General features: G+C 39.9%; 1 protein-coding gene across 1 annotated transcript in view; it reads right to left on the bottom strand.

Moving 5' to 3' along the window:
* AP3D1 (adaptor related protein complex 3 subunit delta 1) overlaps positions 1-15,217 on the bottom strand; it is a 137,613-nt gene extending 122,396 nt beyond the window's left edge. Inside the window, exon 1 of the mRNA XM_074204650.1 lies at positions 14,860-15,217. Coding sequence (XP_074060751.1) covers positions 14,860-14,955 — 96 coding nt within the window. The 5' untranslated portion in view covers positions 14,956-15,217. The remainder of the gene's footprint in view (positions 1-14,859) is intronic.
* Between the last annotated feature and the right edge of the window lie 425 nt (positions 15,218-15,642).

The raw sequence follows: 15,642 nt of genomic DNA, 5'->3' as shown, positions 1-15,642 counted from the left end.
CTTCCAACAGAAGTTCCTTATTTGTTAGTATTCTTTTCTTTCTCATATACTAAGCAAATATATGTATAAAAAATATGATTGATTTACCTCACCCCACCCCAATAATATGTAATGTTGAAAGATTTTTCACTTCATATCTCCATAGTTTTGCATATCTTGATGCATTATTTGATCAAGTACAAATTTCAGGTTTTTATTTGACTATATGTTTATGAACTGAGCAATATTCCTGTATTCAGGCAGCCATTTTACAATCCAATTAAATTATTAAAATACAAATCCTACCAAATTCATTGCCAATTTAATCTTCAGGGATCTTCAGTGATTCTCTATTGAGTCTCAGAGAAAATTTAAAAAAATTTTCTTTCTGGTCTTCACTGTCTATAATATATTTTTTACTGTTCCTCCTTCATGTATTCTAATTCAAACTGGTTCCTGCCCCCTTGGGCCTATTGGTAGCTTTTGTTCTCACATCACAGATAAGTCTCAATATATCCCTTCCCTGCACTGTCCTAGAGAGTCATCCCCCCTCAATCATTGAAAAAAAACTAAATCTTGAAAATAACAAAGAAAAAGCAAAATGTGAGGAGGGAGGGCTACTAGAGGGTTGAAAGGGAAACTAACATAAAGCCAAAGAAATGCAATAACAAATATTTATTATGTGTTTATTATGTACCAGTACTGTACTAGATGCTGAGGATACAAATACAAACAATGAAACAATCTCTTTTCATAAGAAGCTTACATTCTAATGAGAGAAACAAATACTCACTTATTTTGGTATAGGGTGTGAGATAAGGTCAAAACGGGTACAGGATTTAGACATAAATAGCAATACCATAGATAAATAAATAGACCAATGGGGCAGCTAGGTGGCACAGTGGATAAAGCACTGGCCCTGGAGTCAGGCGTACCTGGGTTCAAATCCGGTCTCAGACACTTGATAATTACCTAGCTGTGTGGCCTTGAGCAAGCCACTTCACCCCATTTGCCTTGCAAAAACCTAAAAATAAATAAATGAATGAATGAATGAATAGACCAAAAAATATTCTTATCTATCTGATCTATGGAAAAGAGATAAATTTATGATCAAAGAAGAATGAGAGCACATTAAAACTGCAAAATGAATGATTCTGACTATATTAAATTAAAAAGGTTTTGCACTAATAAAATCAATGTTGCCAGAATTAGAAGAAGAGCAGAACGCTGTGAAACAATCTTCACATCCAGGAGTTATGATAAGGTCTCATTTCTAAAATAAATAGAGAATTGCATCAAATTTATAAGATCACAAGTCACTCCCCAATTGATAAATGGTCGAAATGAACAGTTTTCAAATGAAAAAATTAAAGCTATATATAGATACATATCTATCTATATATGTGTATAAATATATATATATATGATCAGTAAAATTAGATGATGAGAATTGAGAAAAAGCTGAATTAAATTTACTAGAAAGAACTTCATAAATTCTGAAGAAGCTGGGTCAACAGTAGTTTCCTGAATGGGCAGTTCCAAGAACCAGACGAGAGAGAGAGAGAGAGAGAGAGAGAGAGAGAAAGAAAGAGAGAGAGAGAGAGAATATGTTTGTTTGCTTTTGGCAAAGGCCTCTATTACTTAAATCCTTCTTACTGGAATTTTTCTGTAATATTCTCATTGGTTTATTAGAGTCATCTCATCAAAGTTAAGTCACTGAATACCTGCCTGCCTCTGTTAGAGAGTGATGAAATTGTGATTGGGCTAGAATGACTTTTTTTTCCTCACCCTTATTTTCTTCCATATGCACCTATGTACAGTCATCAACTTGTGGTACAAACCCTAAGGTGCCTACAGGCCAGCTCCTTTATTGGTTTTCTTGAGTAGAACTAGATGTAGTCATTAACCCACAAAAAAACCTAAACAAACAATATTTCCTTTTCTTTGTCCAAAACTTGGCTCTTTCACTTTCTAAAGGATTTCCTTTAATCTAGAATAAATAACAAGGTGGTGAGGAAATTTATGGTTACCTTAACCATATCCTAACATTTTCTCAGAATCATCAAACTCTCTTCAGGCTTTCAGACTGAAGAACATTAACTTACTTGGAGGTGAAACTATTATTCCAAAAATCTCATTTTTCTATTGTAATCCTTCCTTTACTCCCTTCTTTCCCCTTAGAGATTTGGGCTGGATGGCAGCATGCAAGTATACTCATAAACACTGCTGATGCCACCAAGTGGTACTCAAGGATTAAGAAGTTGTTAATGAAGACAAAGCAAAAATACAGAAATATAGGCAAGGACTTGGCCTGAACTCTCCCCCAAACCTCTCCAATTATTTTAAATAATGACTAAACAAAGTCTGGAGCCACAGAAGACAAAGTAAAACAATTTTACAGCCCAGACAACTTGGAAAAGTTGGCAGGAAAGGTCTGTTGCACCAGTGAGAGAGGAGAACAGTCCAGCCTCATCAACTTAGACTGTGTCCCAGAAAACCAGAAGCAGGCCTGGAGGGGGGTGGGGGTGGGTACACCTAAAAGAGGAGCAATTGAATCAGTAGCAGCAGAGGTAGCAGCTAGGTAATTATTAAGTGTATGAGACTGGATTTGAACCCAGGTACTCCTGACTCCAGAGCCGGTGCTTTATCCACTGCAACACCTAGCCGCCCCCTGACATCATCTTTCAGTGGCAGCAGTGGTGGTTTTCATACTTTTAATCTACAGATGGTAAAGGGATCAGAAAGCTGGTCAGAAAGAGATTTACAAGGGTTCTTTTGCTGGTACCAGGGAAAGAATTCTGTTGCATTGCCTATATCTGGATCTGAATTGTGGTCCTGGATCTAGGAGTGGGTCTTCCTGATCCCAGGAGCACTAACACCTCAGAGCTTGCAGCCCTAGGGGAGCAGGGACTCTGGTCACAGATGTAGGGTTGAATAGAAAGCTCACTCTCTCTCTGGATCATACCACTTTGAAAGAATCAAAACCTTACAGATCCCCAGAATCTCTGAAAATGACTGGACAAAAAACCTGAAGTTTGGGAGGGTGCTTCTCTATTTGGGAAGCAGAGCCACACTTTAGTATAGAGTTAAAAATCAGGAAATAAGCGAGAAAATGAGCAAAAAGAAAAAAATTCTGAACTGAGTATTATGTTGGCAAGGAAAATCAAAAAATGCTCAGAAGACAACGAAGTCAAAATTCCTGCATCCAAAGCCACCAAGAAAAATATGAATTGGTCTTAGGTCCTGAAAGGGCTCAAAAAGGATTTTTGAAAATCCATTTTGAAAGGTAGAGGAAAATTGGGAAGAGAAGTAACGCAAGAAAATCTAGAACAAGGAGTCAAAGGCTTGGTAAAGGAAGCACAAAATTGCACTAAAGAAAATTAACAGCATAAAAAAATAGAATAGGCCAAATGCTAAAAGAGGCACAAAAATACAATGAAGAGAATAATGTCTTAAAAAGCAGAATTGGGCAAAAAGGAAAAGATATACAAAAATTCAATGAAGAACTCCTTGAAAAAATGGAAAAGAAGGTACAAAAACTCACTGAAGAAAATAATTCCTTAAAAGTTAGAATTGGGAAGCTAATGGCTTTATGAGACATTAAGAAACAATCAAACAAAATCAAAATACTGAAAAATAGAAGAAAATTATTAAATATCTCACTGAAAAAACAACTGGGAAAATAGAACTAGGAGAGATATTTTAGGAATTATTGGACTATCTGAAAGTCATTATCAAAAAAAGAGCACTGATATCATCTTTTTTTTTTTAAGGTTCTTGCAAGGCAAATGGGGTTAAGTGGCTTGCCCAAGGCCACACAGCTAGGTAATTATTAAGTGTCCCAGACCGGATTTGAACCCAGGTACTCCTGACTCCAGAGCAGGTGCTTTATACATTGTGCCACCTAGCCGCCCTCTGACATCAACTTTCAAGAAATTACCAAGGAAAACTATCCTGATACTCTAAGATCTGAAGGTCAAAATGGAAATTGAAAGAACCCACCCATCACCTCCTGAAAGACATCCCAAAATGAAAACTCCCAGGAATATTATGGCCAAATTCCAGACCTCCCAGATCAGGGAGAAAATATTACATGCAGTAAAAAACAAACAATTCAAATATCATGGAGTCACAGTCAGGATTACACATTAAAGGATCCAAGGGTTTGGAATATGAGATTCAGAAGAGCAAAAAAGCTATGATTATACCAAGAATCACCTACTCAGCAAAAATATACATGGACATTCATTGAAATAGAAGACTTTCAAACATTACTGATGAAAAGACCAGAGCTAAATAGAAAATTTGACTTTCAAATTGGAGATTCAAAAGAAGCATAAAAAGTTAAGCAGGAAAGAGAAATCATAAGGGACTCAATAAGGTTAAACTGTTTATATTACTATATAGTAAAATGATATTTATAATTCCTAAAATCTTTCTCATTATTAGAGCAGTTAGAAGAAATATACATGAACAGAAAGCTGAGGCAAATTGAATGTGATGCTATGATTACCTAAAAAAAAAATTAATTAAGGGATGAGAAAGAATACTGCACTGGGAGAGGTACAATGAGATCAATTATCTGATATACATGAGGCCTGAAAGATATTTTACAGTGGAGGGAGAAATGGGGAATTGGAAGAGGAACACACAAATCTTACTCTCACTGAATTGTCTCAAAGAGGGAATAGACTCAGTTGGATGTAGAAATCTATCCTATGAGGCAACAAGGTGGTGCAAATGGATAGAATACTGGCCCCAGAATCAGAGGACCTGAGTTCAAATCCAACCTCAGAAACTTAATACTTGCTTAGCTGTGTGACCAAGAGCAAGTCACTAAACCCCATTGCCTTGTAAAAAATCTAAAATTAAAAAAAAAAGAAATCTATCTTACTATACAGGAGAGGAGGAAAAGAAAGGGTTCAGAAAAACTGATAGAAGGGAGGTAATATCAGAAGGAAAACACTTGAAAAAGGATAGGATAAAAGGAGAAAGAATAGGACAAACAGGAAGAAAGTAGGATGGAGGGAAATACGTAGTTGATGACCATTACTGTGGAAAAAAAATTTACAGTGAACTTCTCTGATAAAGATTTCCTTTCTCAAACATATAAAAAAAAACAGAAAAATTAATAGAAATAAGAGTCATTCCTCAATTGATGAATGGTCAACATAGGAACAGGCAATTTTCAGACAAAGTAATCAAAACTATCTATAGTCATGGGGTGGCTAGGTGGCACAGTAGATAAGAGCACCAGCCCTGAAGTCAGGAGTACCTGAGTTCAAATCCAGCCTCAGACACTTAATAATTACCTAGCTGTGTGACCTTGGGCAAGCCACTTAACTCCATTTGCCTTGCAAGAACCTAAAAAAAACCCAAAAACTATCTATAGTCATATAAAACAATCCTCTAAATCACTATTGATGATAGAAATGCAAATTAAAAATCTGAACTACCACCTCACACCTGTCAGACTGGTTAGTATGACAGAAAAAGAAAATGACAAATGTTGGAGGGGATGTGGAAAAATTAAACACTGTTTTAAGTAAATTAAACAAATTTAAAATTAAATGTGCTGATGGTGAAGTTGTAAACTGATCCAACCAATCTGGAGAATAATATGGAATTATGCCCAAAGGGCTATAAACTATACATACCTTTGACCAAGCAATACCACTAACAAGGTCTGTATCCCAAAGAGATAAAAAAGAAAAAGGAAAAGAATCTAGGTGTGAAAAATATTTATAGTAGCTCTTTTAGCGATGACGAAGAATTGGAAATTGAGGGGATGTCCATCAATTAGGAAAAAGTTAAACATGATTTTTTTTATGATTGTGATGCAATATTACTATGCTTCAAGAAATAATGAAGGAGAGGGAAGCAGCGGCTAGGTGGCACAATGGATAGAGCACCAGCCCTGGAGTCAGGATGACCTGAGTTCAAATCCAACTTCAGACACTTAATAATTACCTAGCTGTCTAGCCTTGGGCAAGCCACTTAACCCCAATGCCTTGCAAAAATCTTAAAAAAAAAAAAAAAAGAAGAAATAATGAGCAGGATGCTGTCAAAAAAAGATGAAAAGAGGAAGCAACTAGGAGGTACAGTGAAGAGGACCAGAACTGAAGTCAGAGGACCTAAGTTCAAATACTACCTCAGATACTTGCTACTTACTAGCTTAGCTATATGAACTTGAATAAGTCATTTAACCTCACTGCCCCACAAAAACCAAAAGACCTACTATGAGTAATTTGGCTATTCTTAGCAACATAATGATCCAAAACAATAGACAGGATAAAATTTTAATTTAATTTTAAATTTTAGTATAGGACTTAGGATAAAAGATGCTGTCCACCTCCAAAGAAAGAGCTGGCAAAACCTAAATGTAAACAAAAGATACTTTTTCATAACTTTATTTTTCTTGGGATTTTATATTCTTTATTTTCTTTCACAGAATGACTTACATGGAAATGTGTTTTGTACGACTACACATAAATATGTCAAATTGTTTGCCTCTTCTATAAAAGGGAGGGGGAGTGGAGGGAGGGAAAGAATTTGGAACTCTAAATTTAGGGAAAAAAAGAATGTTAAAATTGTTTTGACATGTAATTAGGAAAAACAGAATGTTAAATAAGATTTTTTTTAATTGTAGATTCTTTTTTAGTACAGAAAAACTAGGAAAACCAAGAAATTTGAAGAACAAGAGCACAGAGACTACTGGGGAAAAACAAGGGAAGAATATGTCAATCTAATCCATAGATCAAATTCTGTCAATTGCCCAGAAACCTCATTCTAACACTATGTCATATTTAAGTACTGGGCAGCTAGTGGCACAGTGGATCTCAGAGCACTGACCCTGAAATCAATAAGACCTGAGGTCAAATCTGGCCTTCACACCTACTAGCTGGGTAACCCTAGACAAGTCACTTAACCCTGACAGGCTCACATCCAGGGTCATCTCTAGTCATCCTGATTCATATCTGGACCACTGGACCCAGATGGTTCCAGAGGAGAAAATGAGGCTAGTGACTCTGCACAGTCCCCCCACTCAAGTAAAATTCAGGGGCCTGTCATGTCATCACCTGCCTCTTGTCTTCTTCCATAATGAAGGACAAAGGATAAACAACAACAGCAACAACAAATTTGAGAAGTACAAACCATAACGTTGTAAGGGGCTCTATCTCTTTTTATATAGTATTCTAATTTAAAGTTTTCCAGCCCCCTGAACATAGTGGGTACTTTATTAAAAAAAAGTCTGTTAATTGAATTAATGTTTCTTCTGTGATAGGCTATCAAAATTTCCTTAAAGGTAGGTACCATATCTTCTCAGAATGTCTAATACCATGGACTTCATAAGCAATGGATATATAATGAACTAATTGACCTGTTTACAAAAAGAAATTTCAGGTAAATTATCAATCTAGAAAATTTGGCTAAGAGGCATCTCAAAGTCTGAGCTGATTAATTCATATGAAAAATCAGTAATTCATTTATTGAGTTAAACTGGTCCTATGTGCCAGGTATTACCATAGACACTGGGTTAGTTTAGCACATAGTATTAAGAAGGCTAAGGTTGAAAGTTTACGACTATTACTTCTCTACTTTGTAAAGAATGTGTCACAAATGAACTACAAACTAGGATGCAAGTTTCTTAACAATGAAGGTAAGGGGGTAGCTAGATGGCACAGTGGATAGAGTACCAGCCCTGGAATCAGTTCAAATTCGGCCTCAGATACTTAATAACTACCTAGCTGTGTGACCTTGGGCAAGCCACTTAACCCCATTACCTTGCAAAAAAAAAAAAAATGAAGGTAAGTGGGGCAGCTAGGTGGTACAATGGAAAGAGCACCAGCCCTAGAGTCAGGAGGACGAGTTCAAATCCAGCCTCAGACACTTAATAATTGCCTAGCTGTGTGACCTTGAGCAAGTCACTTAAAACCCCACTGCCTTAAATTTAAAAAAAAATTAAATAATTAAGATAAGCTGACAGTTACATTAAAAAAATCTGATTTGCCTAGAATCAAATATAGCAACTTTTTGCCTTTACCATCACAGCAGGTCAGTCAATTAAGAGGTAATTAAGTGCCTATTATGTCTCAGATTCTGGACTAAGTGCTGAGGATACAAAGAAAGTAAAGAACAAAACAAAAAAACCAGGTCCCACTTTAAAGGAGCTCACAGTCCAAGGAAGAGAAAACATGCCAACAACTATCTACAAACTAGCTGTTCACAGAATACAGTGGAGAATGTCAACCAAGGAGAAGGCACTAGTTTTAGGAAGAATCAGGAAAGGTTTCTCTTAAATGATATTTCAACTGGGACATAAAGGAAGCCAGTGAAGCCAAGAAGAAGAATATTCCAGTGCGTAGCCTAGTCTGGGGTCAGGACACCTCCCTGAGTTCAAATCTAGCCTCAGATACTTCCTAGCTGTGTGACTCTGAGCAAGTCATTTAATTTAACCCTTTATGCCTCAGTTCCTCATCTGTAAATCAAACTGGAGAAAGAAATTACAAATCCTTCCAATGTATCTTTCTCAAGAAAATCCTAAATAGTTTTATAAAGAGTCAGATATAATGGAACAAGAACATTCCAGGTACTAGGAGAGTTTGTACAAATGCTTGGATTTGGAGATCTCATTAAATGGTCTCAATTTTTTCAGTCAAATATGAGGCAAAGCTCACAGCTCAGAAAGTGAGGGAAGATAACTATGGGGAGTTTAGGGAAGGCTGAAAAGGTTTAGAAAAGTTGTCAAAAGTATAATGGTAAGAAGAACAGAGACTCGGGGTGGCTAGGTGGCACAGTGGATAAAGCACCTGCCCTGGAGTCAGGAGTACCTGGGTCCAAATCCGGTCTCAGACACTTGATAATTACCTAGCCTTGTGGCCCTGGGCAAGCCACTTAACCCTATTTGCCTTCCAAAAACCTAAAAAAAAGAAAAAAGAAAAAAAAAAGAACAGAGACTCAATGGCAGGGTAAAAAATTGCCTCACTTAGAGTGATGGCCCTGTAGAGATTTCTTTTTTTCCCAGGTTTTTGCAAGGCAAATAGGGTTAAGTGGCTTGCCCAGGGCCACAAGGCTAGGTAATTATCAAGTGTCTGAGACCGGATTTGAACCCAGGGCCGGCCCTTTATCTACTACGCCAACTAGCCACCCCCCTGTTGAGATTTCTAAACAGAAATTAGTAGTGGTGCGAGTCAGCAAGATTTCATTTTTCTCCAATTTTGTTCAGCAGTATGTTGTAGAGTCAAAGGCAGTGGATGGGGGGAATGAACCAGGGCTGAGGCAGAACAAGATTGGAGATAAATTAAAGGAGCAAGGAACTTAAGAAAGGAGGTTAGTGTCAAATTGCTTCATCATGGGATCAAAATGCAAAAGCCAGTGGGGATGTAATGGCCTGGCAAAGAACTAAGAGGATGAGAGACTAGAGGATCACAGTAAGGACAATAAGCAAGGTTTGGGGTTGCTGGGTAGAAGCAAAGGTAGAATGCCAATAGACTGAATGAGCTAAAAAAAAAAACATTTCATAGTTTATGAATTTAGAAGTGGTGTTTTTGTGGATGGTGGCAAGACTATGTACATGATCATCACTGTGTAAAATAACTGAAGTGTGGTAGAAGAGAAGATCATAGGAAATGACTAAGTTGAGGTTGGGGAGTCAAGGGAATAATCAATATGTATGTGGTAATGCAGATCTTATACAGTATTTGTTAACAGCTCTCAGGCACTTATCATATAATATTACAGATTATAGTTATCTGTGTTGCTTTCAACCATCCATGAAGAAAAACACTACCTTATAATCCTTAATTTTGTATCTCCTACAGTTCTACCACAGCTTGCACATGGTAAGTCCTTAATATCTACTGAATAAATGCAATTAAAAAAACTCAACAAAGGGGCAGCTAGGTGGTACAGTGGATAGAGCACCGGCCCTGGAGTCAGGAGTAGCTGGGTTCAAATCCGGTCTCAGAGACACTTGATAATTACCTGGCTGTGTGGCCTTGGGCAAGCCACTACCTCAACAAAACTGTTCCACTGTTTAAAGTTTTTATCATTAAGGATTCAAAATTAAATACAACAATACAACAAAACTCTAGTCAAATGCAATTGTCAATTATTATTGCTGTATTATTATGTAATTATTATGTGTTATTTCAAAATAGAGTATATCAGTAATTATTTTAATTATCAAATGAACTACTCCCCAGTAAAAAAAATTGTCAAAGGATATGAATAAACAGTTCTTTTTTTTTAATTGTTTTTTTTTTGCAAGGCAAATGGGGTTAAGTGGCTTTCCCAAGGCCACACAGCCAGGTAATTATTAAGTGTCTGAGACCGGATTTGAACCCAGGCACTCCTGACTCCAGGGCCGGTGCTCTATCCACTGTACCACCTAGCTGCCCCAAATAAACAGTTCTTAAAAAAGAGAATTGCAAACTATTAACAATCTACAAGAAAAATACTCCAAATTGCTAAAAAAGAGAAATGTAAATCAAAACTCCTCTGAGGTTTTAACTCACACCCTGAAAATCTGCAAAGATGACAAAAAATGGAAATAGTTAATGTTGAAGGAATTGGAGGAAGATAGGCATACTAGAATATTACTGATGGAGTTTAAAAGATTGGAAAGCAATTTGGAATTAAGTAAATAAAGTGACTAAAATGACCATATTCTATTACTAAGCTTATACCAAAAGAAAGCCACCAATAAGAAGGAAGTACTCAGAAATATCAAAATATTTCTATCAGCACTGTCCATTGATTGAGGAATGGCTAAACCATCTGTGGAACGTGAATGTAACGGATTATCACTGACACAAATTTGACAAATACAGCTAAGTATGGAAAAATCTACATAAATTGATATAGTGTTTATTAAGAGGAAACAAAAAAACCCCAACATACTCAATGACTACCACAATGTATATGGAAGGAACCACCACCAAAAAAAATTCAAAAGTGAATGTTACAAAATTATATAGAATAAGCAAGGCTCAATAAAAGAGATTTGATAAGAAACTTCCATCCCATCCTTTGCAGAGGTGGGAAGTACACAAAGATTGTAAACTGAACATATGCACTGAAAAGTTATGCTGATTTTTTTTCTTCTTCCTTTCTCTATCTTTAAAAAAATACTATTTTCCAGGCAGCTAGGAGGCACAGTGGATAGAGCACCGGCCCTGGAGTCAGGAGTGCCTGGGTTCAAATCCGGTCTCAGACACTTAATAATTACCTGTGTGGCCTTGGGAAAGCCACTTAACCACATCTGCCTTGCAAAAAAAATACTATTTTCTATATAGAATGGTACTCTGGGGAGGGTGATTCTGGGAACAATAATGGCAAGAACTATGATGATGTAAAAAATAAATTAATAAAAATTTATTTTAAAAAGTAATCTACTGCTATTTAAGAGTCCTACAATAAATCAACATTTTCATATGAACTGAACTTAAAATGTATCTTCAATGCCAGATGACAGAAGCACAATCCAGAAGACTAAAGAGTGTAGGAATCAAATAGTTTTTAGTTCACAACAAGCAGCTGTCATGACATTAAATTGTTCTTTTTTCAGAAAATGAAAAGAAATGCAATGGTTTTTTTTGTTTGCTACTTTCTATGACCTTTAGGAAAAATACATTCACTTTTTTTTAACACTATATATGTAACTTCTAAAGTCTACAATAGGAATTTTTGTTAAAAAAGGATAGCTCTCTGGGAAGGGGAAAGGTACAGAGGAAAACTGAGATGACCTAAAAACAAACTATGAATTAAAAAGTATTTTTTTTAAAAAAGCATTGGTTATTAGCCAATCAATAGTAATTTGGGAGGAGGGGGTTCATAATGAGTAGTTATAGAAAAGAATATGAATGACAAAAAGAAAACATTCCTAATAATCAAACTTGTCCAAAAGTGAGATGGCCAACCTATTTAAGCAAACAGACAAGATCACTTGTCAAATAAGTTTTGTTTGGGTACATCCTGGACCAGACATTAACTTCCAAATGAGATTCTATCATTAAGTCCAAACAAAATAATAAGCATTCACATTAAATGGGGAGAATCTACATATCAGCACCAGTCTTTTCATAAATTATTTTTAATAATATTAATAATCCCCATTTTTAGAGATAAGTAAGCTGAAGCAGACAAGTTTAGTGACATGCTCAGGTAACCATATTTATCATCTGAGGCAGATGTGAATTCAGTTCTTCCTGACTCCAAGTCTAGCATTCTGGTCACTGAACCTATTTTACCTTATAAGCAAAACTGTCCAAAACAAGCTTGAGTCACTCAGACTAAGCCTCTTTCAAAAGTTAAATAGATTGTCACAAATTTTCAAAGATGATGTACTCTCCTCCAGATTAAAAAAAAAGACAACATTTAGGGCAGCTAGGTAGTGTAGTGGACAGAGCACTGGCCCTGGAGTCAGGAGGACCTGAGTTCCAATTCTGCCTCAAACACTTAATAATTACCTAGCTGTGTGCCCTTGGGCAAGTCACTTAACCCCATTGCCTTGCCAAAAAAAAAAAAAAGACAACATTGCCCCATCATCACACATCTTTCAGGTTACTTTCCTTATCTTGGTTATAGAGAGGACCAAAGTCTTGAACAGAACAGACTTTCAATAAACATTTTTGGAATTGAAAACTTAGGCTTACTTTGAGCTTGCCACATTTTTTTGCCATCTTCATTGAAAGATGGCTTTCAACATAAGTTTTTCTCCATGCAAAGCTATACTGTCTCATATAGAAACTGAATCTACAACACTGACGTCATTAGTTCCAGAAGCAAAGTAGTCCAGACATTTCAAAGTGGAAAATGATATTTCCAAACAACAATTTTTCTAATTAAAAACTAAAAAGTAGGGGTGGCTAGGTGGTGCAGTGGATAGAGCACCGGCCCTAGAGTCAGGAGTAATTGAGTTCAAATCCAGCCTCAGACACTTAATGATTACCTAGCTGTGTGGCCTTGGGCAAGCCACTTAACTCCATTTGCCTTGCAAAAACCTAAAAAAAGAAAATTAAAGAAAAAAACTAAAAAGTACTGGAGAAGGTATTTTTTCCTAAAGATCCTGAGGTGCACAAAGTCACGTTCTACTGCTCTTTGAATAGGCACGTTTTTGTTCTTTACTCAGTCCTGAACCCCAACTGACAATTTCAATATACTTAATTGTCCATCAAGTTTGTTTGGAATCAAGCATTATGTGATGCTACTTTTAAATGTGGAAGAGTAGTGACTAAATCACAAATACTCTAACATGCATTTCTTCATCAAGGAGTCATTACTCTTTTTGCTACATTAATACAAAAATATCAACATAGCTAGAAGAACACAGATTAATGTGAGCGAGGGGTTTAATGACAACTCAAGAATTAGTGAAACTCAGCAATTTTCATACTTACTAGAAAGTGTTTACCTTAGAGAAGATAAGACATATGAGAGATAGAATATCTTTAAATGATGGATGAAAAGGAAGAAGACTAAGATGAAGAGAATGATTCTAAAGATACCCTCCAATTATCTGAGTTCCTGCTGCCAGTACAGCGCCAAGTCTCCTGTTCTTTCACTGCTAAAGAAGCTGGAGAACTCTGTTAAAGAACTCCCTCCACCACTGTTAAACAAAACAAATAGTTCATGGAAGTCCTTATTACTGCAACTGCAGTCACAGGTATCAAGAGCAGCAACAAGACAATGGCCCTTTCTGTTTGCTGTGTTCCATCAGAAGTTTCCTCCTTATCCATCCCCAGCCCTCATTCAGCTACATCCAATCCTATCTGAAGCAGTTTCCCCTCTGTCCTCAGCTGTCACTCCCACTCTATCTCCAAGAGATTATGATGAGCTCTGCTCTGCCTGGGCCTGGGCTCAACAGGTCTTTCTTCGAAGAGCTCCCAAACCAAGTCTGGCATTGCTTCCTGACAGGTGTCAGTGGGACCTACAATGGAGAGGGCAGGCAAACAGGTCAGGTAAAGCTGCACCTTGGGGATTCAGAAGAGATGCTCCTACTACATCATCAGTGAAAGTTAAAAGATACTGAGCTTTTAAAGTACAACATGGAGTTGATCCCTTAACAAATGATGCAAAAACCAGATTCTATCTAAGCTAAAAAAAAAACAAAAAACACCAGTTTGGTTTCAGTTCTGTTCATTTTTCTCTAAATGTAGTTCTAAATTATATCAAAATATGAGACAAACAGAAATGCCAAGAGAGTTTCCGCATCATCTGTCCAACTCGTAATGCCACAATAATTCCTAAGAGAAGTTTAATACCTGTTACTTGCCTTTTCCCTCCCTAACAAGTCTCAGGAGAGGCAGCTAACACCCAAAGCCTATGTCGGCTCGTACACTATGGCAGATCGGGGCTGCTCCTCCCCAGTCTATCTCCACTGATCGGGGCCGCGGGCACGAGTGGGGCAGGACGTCAGGCAGGGCCACACTGAACCCCCCTTGGTGCCACAATGGCAGCATTCCGAGCAGCGGCTTCTGGGCACCCCGAAGCCGGCTTCTAACCGTCTCCCGGGTGTGAGTCGCGCAGGATGGCAGGGCGGGGGGCGCGGGCCCGGGCCCCCGGGCAGCGGGCGGAGGCAGGGCGCGCCTCCGGGGCCATTTTCCATTCATTCCGAGGCTGCCCCCGCTCCCCAGGCCGGCCCGAGTCGCGCCCCCTCCCGAGGCCTGGCCGCCGCAGCCCCGTCTCCCCCGGATTGCAGCTCTGCTGGCGCCGGGTGGAGCCCGGGAGCGGGCACCAGGACGTGCCCCGCGCGCCCGCGCACCGCCCAGGCCGGGGGCCGCCGGCTCGCCCTCGCCTCCCGGACGCCCGAGCGGCCCCGGAAAGGCCCGGCCTGGGCGGCGAGGAAGGCGGCCCCCGGCCCCGGGCCTCCGGGCTCACCTCGTCCTCCTTGTGGTTCCGGATGCCGCGGACCAGGTCCTGCAGGTTCTTGTCGAACATGCGGTCGATGCTGCCCTTCACCATCTTCAGCGCCATCGCGGCGGCGGCGGCGGCGGCCGGAGCCGGGCCGGGGCGGGGGGCGCCGGGGCGGAGGGGGCAGGCTGCCGGGCGGGGGGAGGGTCTCCGGGCTGGGCCTGGCGCCGGCGGCGCTCCGAAGCGAGGCAGGGAGGAAGGGCAGGGGGCCGCCCGGAGGCCGTCACATGCCAGGCGGAGGCAGCGCGGGGCGGGCGGCGGCGGGACCGGCGCCGGCTGGCTGCCCGCTCGCTTCTTCCCTCGGCTCCCGCTCCAGTCAGATTGCAAATGGCGGACAAGATGGCGGCGCGGTCAGCTGACAGCTCTCGCCGCTCCCTCCTCCTCCCTTCACTTTCCGTAGGCCACGCCCCCTCCGCCCGGCCCCGCCTCTCCCCGGGACTGGAGCCGCCTGGTTCCCAAGGACGCCGAATCCGGCTCCGCCCCCCCAGCCGCCGCGCGCCACGTTTCCTTAGCGACCTCTGCACCGCCCAATCGGAACGTCCTTGGCTCCTCCTCTCTGCCTGGAAGCCCGCCTTCCGGCCCCTGACACGCTCAGGCCCCGCCTTGGATTCTCCTCCACGGCCCCGCCCCATGCTCGTAGCCCCGCCCGCTGGGCCTCCCAAGCTCGTCTCATTGGTAACCTGGAAAAGATGGCCACGCCTTCGTAGTCTCCTTCTTTCCCTGCCCCCACATTGGACCCGCCCCTCCCTG

This window comes from Macrotis lagotis, chromosome X (genome assembly GCF_037893015.1).
Source record: "Macrotis lagotis isolate mMagLag1 chromosome X, bilby.v1.9.chrom.fasta, whole genome shotgun sequence".
NCBI classification, from domain to species: Eukaryota; Metazoa; Chordata; class Mammalia; order Peramelemorphia; family Peramelidae; genus Macrotis; species Macrotis lagotis.
The sequence above is the reverse complement of the archived record's forward strand: the minus strand, read 5'-3'. Positions and strand labels throughout refer to the sequence as shown.